This window comes from Anabas testudineus, chromosome 21, assembly GCF_900324465.2.
Source record: "Anabas testudineus chromosome 21, fAnaTes1.2, whole genome shotgun sequence".
Taxonomy (NCBI): domain Eukaryota; kingdom Metazoa; phylum Chordata; class Actinopteri; order Anabantiformes; family Anabantidae; genus Anabas; species Anabas testudineus.
The window spans coordinates 6005775-6019480 of NC_046629.1; the positions used below are offsets into that span (position 1 = coordinate 6005775).

The 13706-nt window shown below is 40.4% G+C and overlaps 1 protein-coding gene across 2 annotated transcripts; it reads right to left on the minus strand.

Moving 5' to 3' along the window:
• Positions 1-56: 56 nt before the first annotated feature.
• On the minus strand, positions 57-13344 carry rnf17 (ring finger protein 17). 2 transcript variants are annotated; one of them, XM_026376739.1, is made up of 38 exons: positions 13247-13344; positions 12368-12480; positions 11981-12078; positions 11774-11861; positions 11488-11577; positions 11256-11359; positions 10710-10878; positions 10359-10435; positions 10166-10240; positions 9355-9647; positions 9130-9219; positions 8814-8972; positions 8361-8532; positions 8003-8144; positions 7527-7714; positions 7292-7421; positions 6892-7054; positions 6614-6729; positions 6220-6337; positions 5941-6058; positions 5418-5675; positions 4919-5066; positions 4699-4811; positions 4288-4378; positions 3971-4092; positions 3295-3475; positions 3053-3164; positions 2770-2933; positions 2495-2614; positions 2264-2344; positions 1911-2039; positions 1776-1823; positions 1580-1690; positions 1352-1475; positions 1107-1242; positions 834-1020; positions 526-656; positions 57-251 (listed from the first exon to the last, which is right to left on the minus strand). In XM_026376739.1, the coding sequence occupies exons 1-37, from the start codon at positions 13311-13313 to the stop codon at positions 561-563; spliced, it is 4791 nt and encodes a 1596-aa protein (XP_026232524.1). In that variant the 5' UTR covers positions 13314-13344; the 3' UTR covers positions 57-251; positions 526-560. The 2 variants fall into 2 exon arrangements, with proteins under 2 accessions (XP_026232524.1, XP_026232525.1); XM_026376740.1 differs by lacking the exon at positions 8814-8972.
• Positions 13345-13706: the final 362 nt, after the last annotated feature.

Genomic DNA, 13706 nt, shown 5'->3' on the forward strand with positions numbered 1-13706 from the left:
CTACAGAAAGGTTAGACGACTTTAATCTGTACGTCTCAGACAATTCGTGTCACGAGTCCAATGTCAAGAAAACAAAGTGCCAAAGTCAAGGAGTTGCTCGAACACAGCAGCCAAGCTTATATTTCAAAAACAAATAAAATCACTGCTCTATAGCAACACACAACACAACTTGGAACAGACTAAAAAGAAATAAAACCAGCAGTGAGAGAATTAAATCAGGATGATCACAAACAGGACGTCTGAGAAGAACCCTGAAGAGGACAAGATGGGGAAAAAAACAAACTAGGAGTTAACCTTTGGTTTTGTTTTTGTGTTTGTAAAACAAAAAATCCAGAATTGATCTGATTCAAACACTCACATTTTGCACTAGAACAGAAAAGCTGCTGAAAACTTTCACAACCTGGACGATTAATTCAAATCCACTAACTGACCTTTACAGTCAGACTGTGATTAAAATAACGAGCTGCAGACATCTACACACTAAAACTACGTATTTTAAAAGGTGATATAAAGCTGAATACTAACAAGAACCTGTGGGAGAAGTGGGCTGTCACGCTGCTTCACTCGGGTTCAGCCAGTCCGCTGCGAATCAGCGGCAGATGGACCAACTCTCCATCCTCGTTGTACAGCAGCACTGTGAGCTCTGGTTCCTTCACCTGAACAAAGAAAAAGGACGAGACGCTCAACAGAAAGATAAGACTCTGACAAATCTTGAGTTATTTTAGTTTTTTATAAGTATGAAAAGCTACAACAAATACACAGAGAAGATCCAGGTCCAGTACACATAAGTGAAGCACATTGCTCACAATAAACCTTAGTTATGCGTTTCCTACCACCACACAGGCTGTGATGTTGCTGTGTAACAGGTCGATCATTTCCATCGCAGCCTTCATGCTCCACGTCGGGCTGTAGGGGAGCACGTCTTGCTGCGTGTTGACACTCGGAGCCTTGAAGCCGGCGACTTTGACCTTGAGAGCCCGTGATGGGAACTGCAGCAGTTCGGCTGGCATCTGACGCAGCCTGAAAGAACAAATGACGTGACAGACGCTGCGAGTATAGGTCTGCACATCACAACTTCATTACTTTACAGTGTGTAGAGTTCATACTTGCTGGTGGGCAAAGTGTCATCGGAGCCAAAGTCAACATGTTGAACTAGGATCATGACTGGCTCCACGCTGGTGACGTTTAACAACTTGGCCCGGTAGTATTTCCCATCACTGTACTCTGCCAGACAGGGACTCCCTGGAAACCACAAGCAGAAAGGATATTCCACCTATAAATTTGTTTAATGAAAGAAACTAATGTTTAAATCATCTTTTCAGCAGCACCCAGCATCCCAGTATAACGTTACCAGGACGGAAGTTGGTGAGTCGAGACAGACTGTTAATGTTTTCATTGATTCTGGTCAGAGCCTCATCCAAAGTCTCTCCGTCCACCTCCACATCTGCCGTTCCCTCCAAAGGCCACAAGAACAACTGCAAGACAGATAAAGAATCAAAATCAGTTAAAGCAGCAGGGAAGTATGCAGAGAGTTTTCAGATGAGCAAAACAAAACTTGAAATGATGCCTCAGTAGTTACCTCGTTAGGTGTCCACAGGTGCTTCACCCTGACCTGAAACTTCTGTCCCTCTTGAGGCAGGTTTGCGTAGACAAAGGGCCCCAGCATCGGCTCCCCGGGGCTCTTCAGACCCTGGAAACACAGCATCAGCCTCAATATTTAGACAGGTAAAGACTTGAAGTCCGACTGAAGTCAGACTTGTTTGCTCCTTTAGTACCTCAGTGTCAATGTCCCAGTCATCCAGGAAGGGTGTAGGAGAGTGTTCCTGCAAAGAGAGTCAAATAATCCTGAGTAAATGATGACAGCACTGGTTCATCTTTGGCCACAAAGACACAGAAACCAGGACGCAGACCTTCTGTACCACGACACTCGGGTCGACAATCATGGAGGCATGTTGATGGTGACAGAGGATCCTGCTGAGACTTAGCCCGTCTAGGAAGAACTCAACTGTGACCGGTCCTCTTGAATCCGTAGGGAGCTCCTACCACACACACACACACACACACACACACACACACACACACACACACACACACACACACACACACACACACACACACACACACACACACACACACACACACACACACACACACACACACACACACACACACACACACAAATACGCACCAGGGGTCAGCAACTACTTTACCATTCAAGTTCCTGACTATCAAACCACTACAGCTGCTAATGAGTGTGATTTACCACAACTTGGATGTCCACACAGCGGTTCAGCAGCACCTCCCTCATCAAGGCTACTGCATCTTGCTGCCACTTCCCACCAACCTGAAGAGAGAAAAACATACAGGGTGAATATGTTTTATTGGGTTATTATATGATTTATTAGGAACCAAAGCAAATCAGCAGCATCATTCGATAATATTTTTACAATAAGAACAATCCTCTTGTTTTTCTTGCTGTGTGACAAACTCGTACAGGGTTGATGGCGTGAAGCTGACAGGGCATACAGAGCTGAGGGACGTCGTCACACAGCAGCCTGGGGTACACATGGACCACTGGGATGGTCTCCACCAGACCGTAGTCCACATATTGTACCTGTTGACACACAGAGACAGAAACAAACACTGATGAAGAATATATAAAAGCTGTCACTAACTAACACAAGTCCATCCAAATTTTAAACTATAATTGCTTTGCTGTCTTTGAAAACACACATTTAACTTTGAATTTCAAGGTTACACAAACCAGACCTTAACGTGTCCTCCCAGCACTTCCAGCAGCTGCCCTCGGTACCACAACATATCAGGTCCAATGACGGCACAGCCCTGGACCGACCTCCATGTGTAGGGCTTCTGCTTGGGCAGGGTCTTCATGCTCTGCTGAATCCTCTCTCTTAGCGCCTCCAGCTGAGACTCTGAGGAAATCACAGAAAGTGTAATTATTTTAGGGATTGTATGACACATACATTCTGAAACAAAAGATTCAAAGTGTGCAGCATTTAAAATGAGTGATTATGTCTTTTTATAAGTGCACCTGCATTCTGTGTTCTGACGTAAATGACACCGTCGTCTGCAACAGCAGAAACACTTATCTGGATGTGACCAAGGCACGGCACCTCAGGGGGGAGGTACAACTGAGTCTTCACCTGCACACAAACGCAGTACAGAGAGTACACATACATATTTTACTTAGTTTTTGTTATATTCAGCACATTTTGCAGTAGTATTTGTAATCTGGTATCAAAATGGTGTGTGTGGGTGTGTGTGTTTGATCACCTTCTCAGCAGATATAATTGTGCGAGGGGCTGGTTTTGGAGGGACGACACTGGGGACGGAGCAGGTGGGAATGAGAGAAGCTGTAGGTTCAGGAGTGTTTTGTTTCTCGCCATCAGAACCTTTCGTTTGCATCTCGCTCACTGAAGACTGTGCATCACTTTCTTTGGGTTTAACAGCATCTCTGGAAAAAAAACAACATATACAGTTTCTGTAGCTGCAGAAGAACTAACCTGTGGTGATAGTACAAAGTATTCATGGCTGTCTTAACCCTGAGTGATTTAGGGAAAAAGACTTCTTCAGCTGGCATCAATACAATGCATCAAAAATGAAATCTTTGATAAAATGTTATGGAAAACATTCTGCAATATTTACTGAGTTCATGGTAAAAAAAAATCTATTATTTCTATAGGATCTTTTAGACTGTGGTGTACGGTGAAGTCTGATCTGTAAATATGTGAGTCGTTGTGTTGTCACTGATGAAGGAAAAAGGACCGACAAAAACAAAGACAGTCAAACATACAAATCAACTAAGTATCTATTTCTGCATCAGAATGAGAGGATGTTACCACAGTATTCATGTAAAAAAGTAAAAAAAATAAAGGTTTATTATGTTAGAAAGGATTTACCAGTCATAAAAGCACATTTTTCAGTGCATGTGATACATGCAAACACAGACCTTGGTTTTCTTTCCTTGAGAGCAAGACCTTCACTGGCAAGAAAGTCTGCAATGCTGACAAACTGTCCCATCTTGTTGGAGCAGAACAGAGTGACAGGTACAGGACGCTCGTCTGTCAACTCCTGAAGAACACCAACAGAGAAAAACTAGGTCACTACAGCCAAAGAAAAAAAAAAAAGCATATATATAGAAGACAGTATAAAGACAATATTTTAATAACACATACAAATCTGAAGATAAGGATGCCTAATATGTTTCTAAAATAAATTTGCAGTTAAATGAAACATCTTTGGTACTTTGAAAAAGTAAAGTAAAACCTTGATGGTCACAACAGCTGAGGCTCCAGTCAGGTAGTAAGAGATTAAGTCGCATGCTGTAGCTGTCCAGGTAGATCGGCCTCCTGCTGGCCTGGGAGACAGAACGGAGAGCGAGGAAGAAATCAGAGTAAGATTATGAATCATCCAAAACAAAAGTGGGTGGGAGACTATATGGACGTGGCCATAATAAAGAAGGACAAATAGAAACATTAGCAGCTTCGAAACTTTTATTTACATGTAAATAAACATGTGCTCAGCACCTTGTACCACAATAAATAATGTTCTCCTGAGATGATAAGAATAGTTTGACGACCAAATCTACACAGATAACAATATTTATTTTGGAAGGTTTATCTCTGTTCACTGGATTAATATATAATGTACATGTCTCAGATGGTTTTTGTGTAAAACCTGATGTCGGTGAGAGTACACTCCAGTGACATAGAGCCTGTCAATGAGGACGGCAGCGGCCGCAGGTTGCTGACATGGAGCTTCACTTTGTTGCCATGGTCACAGAGCATCACCTGTCAGCCAACAGAGAGAAAGAGTCAGCAATGAGAAATTAAATTAAGTTAAATTAAAAGCTTTAATCGTGATGCAGGGTTCAAAATGGGAGTCACAGCTTTTCCACCTCTGCAATATTGCTGGATGTGACCTCAGAGCAGATCTGTCCTCGCTCCCAAACCCCATTAATGTTAGCAGCACAGTACATGTCTTCCTTCCACACCACATCCTGGGGCTCTGTGATTCCACACTGCTGCTTCACCAGCTCGCATATCCTGAAAAACAAAGCAAACAAACATAGATGCTGCGAGTATATTCGTTTAATTTACCCCATGTTGTAGGTCAAATGCTGTCAGACAAGTGTGTAGATCTGAATAACTGAGTAAGCAGCAACTAGCGATTTTATTGTGAAGCTTCTTGTTCTTGCCTAGTACTTAAAACCTTACGGAGAGTCTTCACATTCAAGAAGCTCAGACCAGCGAATATAGCTTAATAATGTTTAATAACAGCGTTAAAAACAGCATTGACTCAACATTATAATTAATATTTTTAGCAGAACCATCATTCAAGTTAGTATTTATGATTTTTGGAAAATTTGGTGCTTTACATAGAAGAAAACTGCTAACCTTTTGAGATGGGAGTCATACTGACTGAGCTGGACATAAAAGCTACTTGGTGAATTTACATGGCTGACTCTGACTTTCAGATCCTTGAGTTGAGCAGGAAGCTTCAGCTGAGGTTGAAGGTCCAGCAGCTCCCAATCCTGCTCTCCAGGGACATTTTGGTCTGGGCTATCAAGGCCCTCCAGTTCTGAGCTGAGCTCAAGTGGAGGATCCCATATGGCAGAATCATCACCAGGAGAACTGGCATGTGTGGATTTTATTCTAAATGACAAAAATACAGCATTTACAGATAACAATATCAAACAGAATCAATTCCTCCTTAAATAACTGTTAAGCTCTTAGTAAACCATCTACAATCTTTAGTTTCTCCAGGACTGAGATTTTGTGATTACACTATAAAAAATGCACAACCTTGCAATTTTGTCTAATCAGTGAAAATTTCTCGATCCTAAATTCAACATTTGTTAAATAATTGGCTTTGTTCTACTTAGTCCTACAAATACATAATGCAGGAGACACTTCTCACCCGACTCTGAAGCAGGCCAGCTGCTCTTTGACCAGCAGCTCAGCTATGTTGGCCAGTGGCCCGTTCAGACCACTCTCAAACAGTTTGACTGGCAGAGGCTCAGTTTTAGGGACTTTTCCTGGAGGCGTACACAGGACACAATAATGAACAAAGACGTCAAACAAGGAGAGAAAAAGGTGGGTGGATTTTGGTGAGTGTAATATTATACACATAAAAATCTGGCAGTACTCCATCGTTCTAAGAAAGAAGTACTATTATCTACACCTGAATACGTCCTACCTGTTGCCATAATAGTGACCAGTTTCTGATGAGCCAGGCTGATCAGTCTGTTCGTGCAGGCTTCACTCCAGTTCTCTCCATCCAGAGGAATCACCTCAGACAAACAGCAGTGGATTGCCTAGACAGCAGAAGAGACTTGGTGCATATTAACTGTAATATTTGCTAATGGAACATTTGGGAGATTCATTCAAGTGCAGAGCTGAAGTGTAAGACATTTAGTATTATAATAACTGTGACCAATCTTAATGCCTTAAGCTTAATTATCAAATAAGAGTAGGAAACAACTTTAAAATTAAATATTTTAGCCAGGACTGTTTGAAGCAGGTGTATATTATGTTAAGGTATTCATTAAAAATCCAATAAACACTATCTGATCAAACAAATATGTTCTCACCATGGAAGGAAGGGCAAAGAACTCATTCTTGATCTTCCTCAAGTCACTGACGGACAAGATTTTGTTATTGCCAAAGTCTACATACCGCACCTCCACTTTTCTGCCACCTGGATGACCTACACAAACATGCCATAAACACATGCCAGGGTTAGTTTGTAAAATAAGCCCTTTTAGCCAAATTAGAGCACATAACACAAACTTAATTTTCTTAAAAATATACAAACATGAGTCCTCGTTCTGCTCACAAATGTGAAAAACCACAATATAAGGGCACTGACCTATGACCTGAGCTCTATACCATAACTTGTCGTCATAGAGGGCAACACAAGCCTGTCCTATAACAGGGCAGTAGATGTTGAGTTCGTCTTCTCCAGTCGTCGCTGTTGCATTGTAACAATCCTGGAGCTTTGCTGAGAGCAACAAGGACTCCATGTTGTCAACCTAGTAGGTGGAAATAGAAAGTGCACACGCACACACACACACACACACACACACACACACACACACACACACACACACACACACACACACACACACACACACACACACACACAGGTGTTCTCATGAAATTTCATAATTCTTTTCCACCTTTCAGTTAATTAAAATTAAATTCCAACATCTAAGACTGACATATTATTGAAATAGTAGGTACTACATATGCACATGCAGATTTAATACCAGCTGAATGTAGAAGTCAGCAGGGCTGTTAATGTGGGAGACCACGGCATTGAGCTCTGTGTTGATCTTGGGATAGACCGGCGGGTAGTACAGCAGAGGCCTTCTGCCCAGTGACACCGGAGAATAAAACCTATTTAAAAAGGGGGTGAGGTTGATTAATCAGAAAGTGTAAATCCGATGTTGAATCAATTTAAGAGCCCCTGTCAGAAAGGTTCCCAGTAATGTGGACCTGTACCTGGCCACTTCAATGAAAACCAGGTACTCTCTGACAGAGATGGGCGAATCACTGGACTGGTCCATGGGAACTTTCCTCAAGTCCACCAACAATGAGTCTCTGTCCTGACCCAAAGGCCGCATCTCCACAGCTAACGTGCCAACCACACTGCAGAATTCAACCTGTGCCTCTTTACTCCAGCCTTTTGTCTATAAAAACAAACAAACAAAAAAAAAAGAAACACACACACACCCACAAAATTAACACACATCCTTCTACAGCTACAGTATGTGGTATACATTGCATATGGTTTGTGGCCACCAAAGGCAAAGTCTTTTGCACCTGCTGTCACCTTAATTTGCTGATTGATTAATGAGCAGATTGTTACCCTGTTAAGTCTAACAGACTTTATGTGATACTGTGATGATAAAGGGTTCCCTTAATGTTTTTGAGCAGTTTAATTGGGTCCAATACAAATACTAGGCATGTAGTCTTACCAGGTCATATGGGACTAGGTCCTTGAGGGAGCATCTGATGGCCTGAGGAGTAAAGTGACGCAGATCCGCATTCAGTGACTCACCCAACTTCCTTAGGTGGTTGTTTGCAGCCTTCAGCAAAGATTCTGTGGTCTTCTCCTCACTGGAGAAGACAAAGAGAGCCGAGGTTGTATTGAAACAAGTCTGTACAGAACTATAAACCTTGTCTGACATTACAGATAAAAACAGATTTATTCTATGTACACTGTGGAAATATGGTATGCTTCTGAGTGTGGGCTGTGGTCAAATTTGTCCCTTTAGAAGTCTGAGCTGTGAGGCTCCACTTTTGGAAACACCGTCTGTCCATCTGTGTGCAGACCTCTGTATAGGGATGCTTTTGGTGAGACCATAGTCAAGAAGGAAGACTTTGACTCTGGCCAGCTGGGTGATTGGACAGGATTTCACAACCTCCACACAGTCATTCTGCAAGACTTCGACCACATTGGCGCGGCACCAGAGTCCCTCCTTCGACTTCACAAAGATCATAGATCCTGGAAAGGAGCAGAAAAACAAAAGCTGCCAAGTGTTTTACTCCACTCCGACATGCATTCTGAGTACTGGTGTTTGGTGGGCAGCTTGAACAAATTGATAATGAAAAACAACGTTAACCTGTCGTCGTGAAGAATCAAACTAAATAATGAAATGAATCATCCTCAAACATCCCTAAACAATTGCAGATCTAAGCATTTATTCCAGCAAACATTGCCTAACATTGATCAAAATTGTCCCTATTTTTCCTTCTCATTGAAGACCTGGAAATGAAAGCACACACCGGTCTCCACTGTGTCACTGGATGTGAAAAGACAAATATTTCTGCAGCACAGGTGGTTGATTTTCTTGGACAGGATCTCATGTTCTCTCTTCTCAGCCACATAGCTGACATAGAAGTGGCTTGGATTCACAACGTGGGTCACCACCACCCACTGTGTTACTGAGAATAAAATGAGAAATGTTATGGAAAGAGAAAAAATAAAGAGCAAATAGCAAATCTGCATGACAGTCTAGTAAAAAAGGGTGACAGGGACACATTAGGGACATACAACATAAATATAACATACCTGATTGTACATACAACTGCTTTTTCTTACCATTTTTCTTATTTCCATAATAAAGATTTTTCTTTCTTTTATGGGTTCTCCATTTGACATTTGCCAGCTCAGGCCCAGTGGGTGGGGCAGCTGCACAAGGACACAACCCATTTAGGGAAAAATGGATTACAGCTTGTTTATTTGATTGTTCAGATTAAATATGGAACTATTTAAATGGATGCAAAATAGACTTTAAAAGCGACACACACACACACAAACACACACCATTCTCTTGTCCCTCGTCTAAAAACTCCTCAATAATTACATCTGGAGTTCCGAGGTCCGAGTCTAGGCTTTTGCAAGAAAGACTGGACCTGCGGCGAGGTCTTGGACTCGGAGAGGAGCCCTGTGGCGATGGACTGTTAGCCCTCGGGCTCTGCTGGCCCTTCTTTTGTGGCATGGAGAACATGCCGCAATTGGTTGGCATATAGTTGCTGTTCCTGCCCTCTGCATGTTGCCAGGGCAGCTTTCTGTTGGGGCTGTTTGAGTGAAACCCTTTAGGTGGTAACTCAGACAAGCTGAAAAGGAAACGGGAAGATGACTGTTTCAAAACACAAACAGCAAAAATAACAGAACATTAAAACTGTAAAGATGACATTATCTCATATCTAATTTTTCAAGATCTCAATTTCACAGTTTAAAAAAACTTGCTTTGAACTATTTGCCTAGTTAAATCCAGGTTGTGACTTTTTTTTTTTGGATGGGCTGTGTATGTCCGGGCATTACAGTTACTAAATAAGCAAATAAACAAAATGATTCAAAAAGGATTTTCAATTCCAACAAAGAACACTGTTCCTAACAATATATTGTGACGTCTCAAGAGGCAAAGAGGAGACTCTCCTCATCACCACGGCTGATTTATATGATAAAGTAAGTGTAGCTGTGAGAACATACACACAAAGTGCTGTTGTTCTTTGTTAAAGTTTTTGACTCATGGTCTAGAAACAAGTTGGCAGAGGTTTTTAGCAGAACCGTTTTATACCCAGGCACAAATTAATCCAGTGAAATAATGTATAGTAGATTATTAAGGACTTACGGTTTTGGGCTCCTGTCTTCCATCTTCAGAGACAACGTCAAACCATGGTTCAAACCCTCTGACTTGAAAACATAGCTAGATGCCAGGACACATGAAAGAGTGCATGAACATTGCAACTGTCTTTTCTAATTTCAGTATTTCACAAACAAGCCTAATGCTTGGTTCAACATGCATTAGGCGTAAAGTAACAAACCTTATTCTAGAGCCCACTCTAAGGCACGTCATGTCAAAGGACTGTTTATCCACTGGGGCCTGCAAAGTCTCCAGAACCTATCATTTACACAAACACACAAGAAATTCAGTAAACAGTGAACTGCGACATTATTATTTTTATTGTATCACACACATTAAGAGTTTACTAGTAAGCATCAGTTGCCATGTCTTTACAGGTGCATCTGAGCAAATTTGAATATTGTGAAACCATAAAATCAAGATTAATAAATTTTCTTTTTCACAATATTCTAATTTGTTGAGATGTACCTGTAGTCACTTCAGTAATAACCACCAGTGTTAAATAAAATACTTTGAATCTTGAATTTCATACCTGGTCTAAGGTGCAGTACTGCCCCAGAGAGGGAACCCGGCGTACTTCTCTGGCCATCTGCATGGCAATGTCCAGGGCTTTCAACCTCTCCTGGACACGGCACACCTCCGCTTTGCTGGTGGAGAAGTGTGACTCCAGTTTTGTCAGCTGACTCAACTGCACATCCCTCCTACAGGCGGAAGAAAAAAATAAATAAATGACGGGCATCAAGATAAAGCCAACTCTCCAAACTTAGAAAAGCAACGCGTGTGAAATCACAGGCTTTATACGTATAGATAAATACCCTACAAAGAACATGAAATTAAACAGACAGTAGAGCTGCTTCGTTATTCTAATAATCAATTAATTTCAAGTCATTTTCCAAAGAAAACAGGGTGATTTACAGCTTTTTTTGGTCTTACAATAAAGCAAAAACTTTTTAACAGTCAGTTTGAGCTCTATGGTTTTCTAATGCTTTTAAGAGACCAAATGATTAATCAACAAAATAACCTTTTGTGGAAACAAACAACTAGTAATATTTTGCATATTTTGATTGGTTATACATACCACCTTTGGACACTATGTAAAGCCTTGTCTGCAACCTGCTTAATCTCCACCTCCAGACGAGCTCTCTCTCTCTTCACCTGTTCTGCCAGACCAGCTGTCAGACTCTGCGTAGATCCAGCAACACATTCACAGAACAAACTTTTCTGATTTACCATTTTCTTTCTGACGCCCAAATTATTTATTTATACTTTATGTTTAAAACCACGTTCTACACAATGAATGCAGCTTTCACCTCATGGATATGTTCCAGTTGGGCAAGATTTTCTGCAGCCTGAGCCAACGCTTCATCTACTGCCCTCTCAATGTTCTCGATATCAGCTGGCTGAACAAAATAATATGAGAATTTAAACTATTTGAATCAGTCAAAGTTCAACAAAAGGCCTATTTTATATCTACCTCTTTATTAGATGCAATTTACTAGTTTTTATTCCACCTGTCTGAATCTAGGGCTGGGCAATATAGAAAGCAATTAATCATGATCAATTTCAGTGAATATATGTATGTCACCCCAAACGTACCTGCACCATATCGTCAATATTGGCATTGATGTCTTGGGAGGGTGATAATTTGATCCTTCTTTGATTCTTTGACCTGTCCCACCGGAGGCTTCAGGAAATATCATAACAAATGACAAAGAAAAATATCAAAGTCTAGGATACAGAAGAGGAAAAAGCCTTTTAAAATCATTGTAAAAGTAACTGTGTGACATTCAGAGCTGATTTTACCTTTTTATTTTGTTAATTTTAGCTGTGTAGATGAGCCCGATAATTCTGCTATCTTCATGTAGGCCATCCACCCCACCTTCAGGAAGTGTAGACTCAACCTTTAACAGTTAAAACATTTTTTTTTACCGTTATCCTTCCACTTAAAAATGTTCAGCCTTGACTTTCATGCAAATCAAGCAATTATTTTCTTTCTATTTGATATTTTGTTCCTATTTGTCCGTATATGATTCAAAATATGCCTTCATGTGACTCACTTATTCTTATTAAATTTTGACAAACTGAGAATGATCCTGTGTTAAACTGTTAATGTGTTTCATTTACTTTGTTCAGTACTTAAGGTACTTGCCAGTCTTGAACTACAAGAATAATGTTTTTGGTACTTTTTACCTCACAATTTGGACATTTAATGACACAGTCACATTGAATTGACCGCAGGCAAGACGTGCAGTAGATGTGACCACATAAAAGTGCACGAGGGAGGTTGCCGTCAACTTCATCTTCTGGAAAAGAAAAGACACAATTAAAATTAATTGTATTAATTGCAATACAATGCAATTAAGGTAAGTAGAAATAATGTGCTCAGTGTAACAGATAAGCAGATACAGTTCACTATACTTATTACCACTCCCTGTCTAAATATGATGGGTTTATTTAATATTAAGAAATGTATTGGTGAGAGGATATTTTGTAATCCCCCACGTTGTAAGCAATTTAGAGACAGTTACTAACTTGGACTCATTTAAAAATAATAAATTGCATAATAATAAAAAATATATATATCACCTGTCCAACACCTGTAAAGCTGCTTGTTCTGTAACGCACATCAAATTTGATAAAATCTGTCCAAATCTCCAAACCACACAAATTATTTTTCTTTACAATTTTCCCCATTTTCTTTAATTAATATTATTTATCACTTAACAATGAGTTGGTTTCAACACAGAATTGGTTTTTGCACTTCGCTTTGGTGCGACAGGTGGAGTCTACACGAGTTTAAAGTTGGTTTAACTACAGCTTCCCAGAAATAAACTACATCAAATGCCCCATACCTACACGATCTGTTAGTTTTTATATTAACAACAGACGTGTTGTATATTTTTAGCACCATTAATCACCTGCTAACACCTGTTTGTGTAGCAAGCTAGCTAGCGGCTGCAGCTAGCTTGTTAGCTAACACTAGCAAGCGAGCTAGCAGGCTAGGCTAATGGAGTTTTTTAGTTAAATAAATTATAAAACAAGAATATGATAATATTGTAAACACACTACCAGGCAGAGTGAAGGCATTTCCACATAACTTGCAAATGACAGCATTGGGGCTTTCGTCTCTGTCCATTGTTGCTTCTTTTAAAGCTTTTTTCTTTTGGACCAGGTGGAGTCGGCGGGGTCACATGACCACGGAGGTGCGTTCAGGGTCTGCAGAGTTCTGCCATCAAATCAAGACCAATGTTCAAAGACCGAACTAACAATTAGTTCATTTTTAGTTGTTCATCAGGTCAAATTCACCGTTAAACGACATCTGGAGCTGGCAGATGTACATAATACTCATACCTATAAGAAAATACTCTATTACAAGCAGAAGTAGCACCATAGGAAGTAGATTTTCACAAACATTCAATATTCATTATTATTATAATGAATATTATTTTCATTTATTTATTATTATTTTACTTTTCATCTTTTGTCTGAGGATGCTTTCTCAGTCTGATCATCTCCTTCAGGTTAGTTT

What these genes read in the sequence shown, in the direction of transcription:
- rnf17 (XM_026376739.1), bottom strand. Translation starts at nt 13,313, where the DNA reads ATGGACAGAGACGAAAGCCCCAATGCTGTCATTTGCAAGTTATGTGGA. An exon ending in TTATGGAAATAAGAAAAATG is followed by an intron (nt 8,973 to 9,129) that starts GTAAGAAAAAGC and finishes TTTTATTCTCAG; the next exon opens with TAACACAGTGGGTGGTGGTG. An exon ending in CTCAAGGAAAGAAAACCAAG is followed by an intron (nt 3,476 to 3,970) that starts GTCTGTGTTTGC and finishes TTTTTTTTCCAG; the next exon opens with AGATGCTGTTAAACCCAAAG.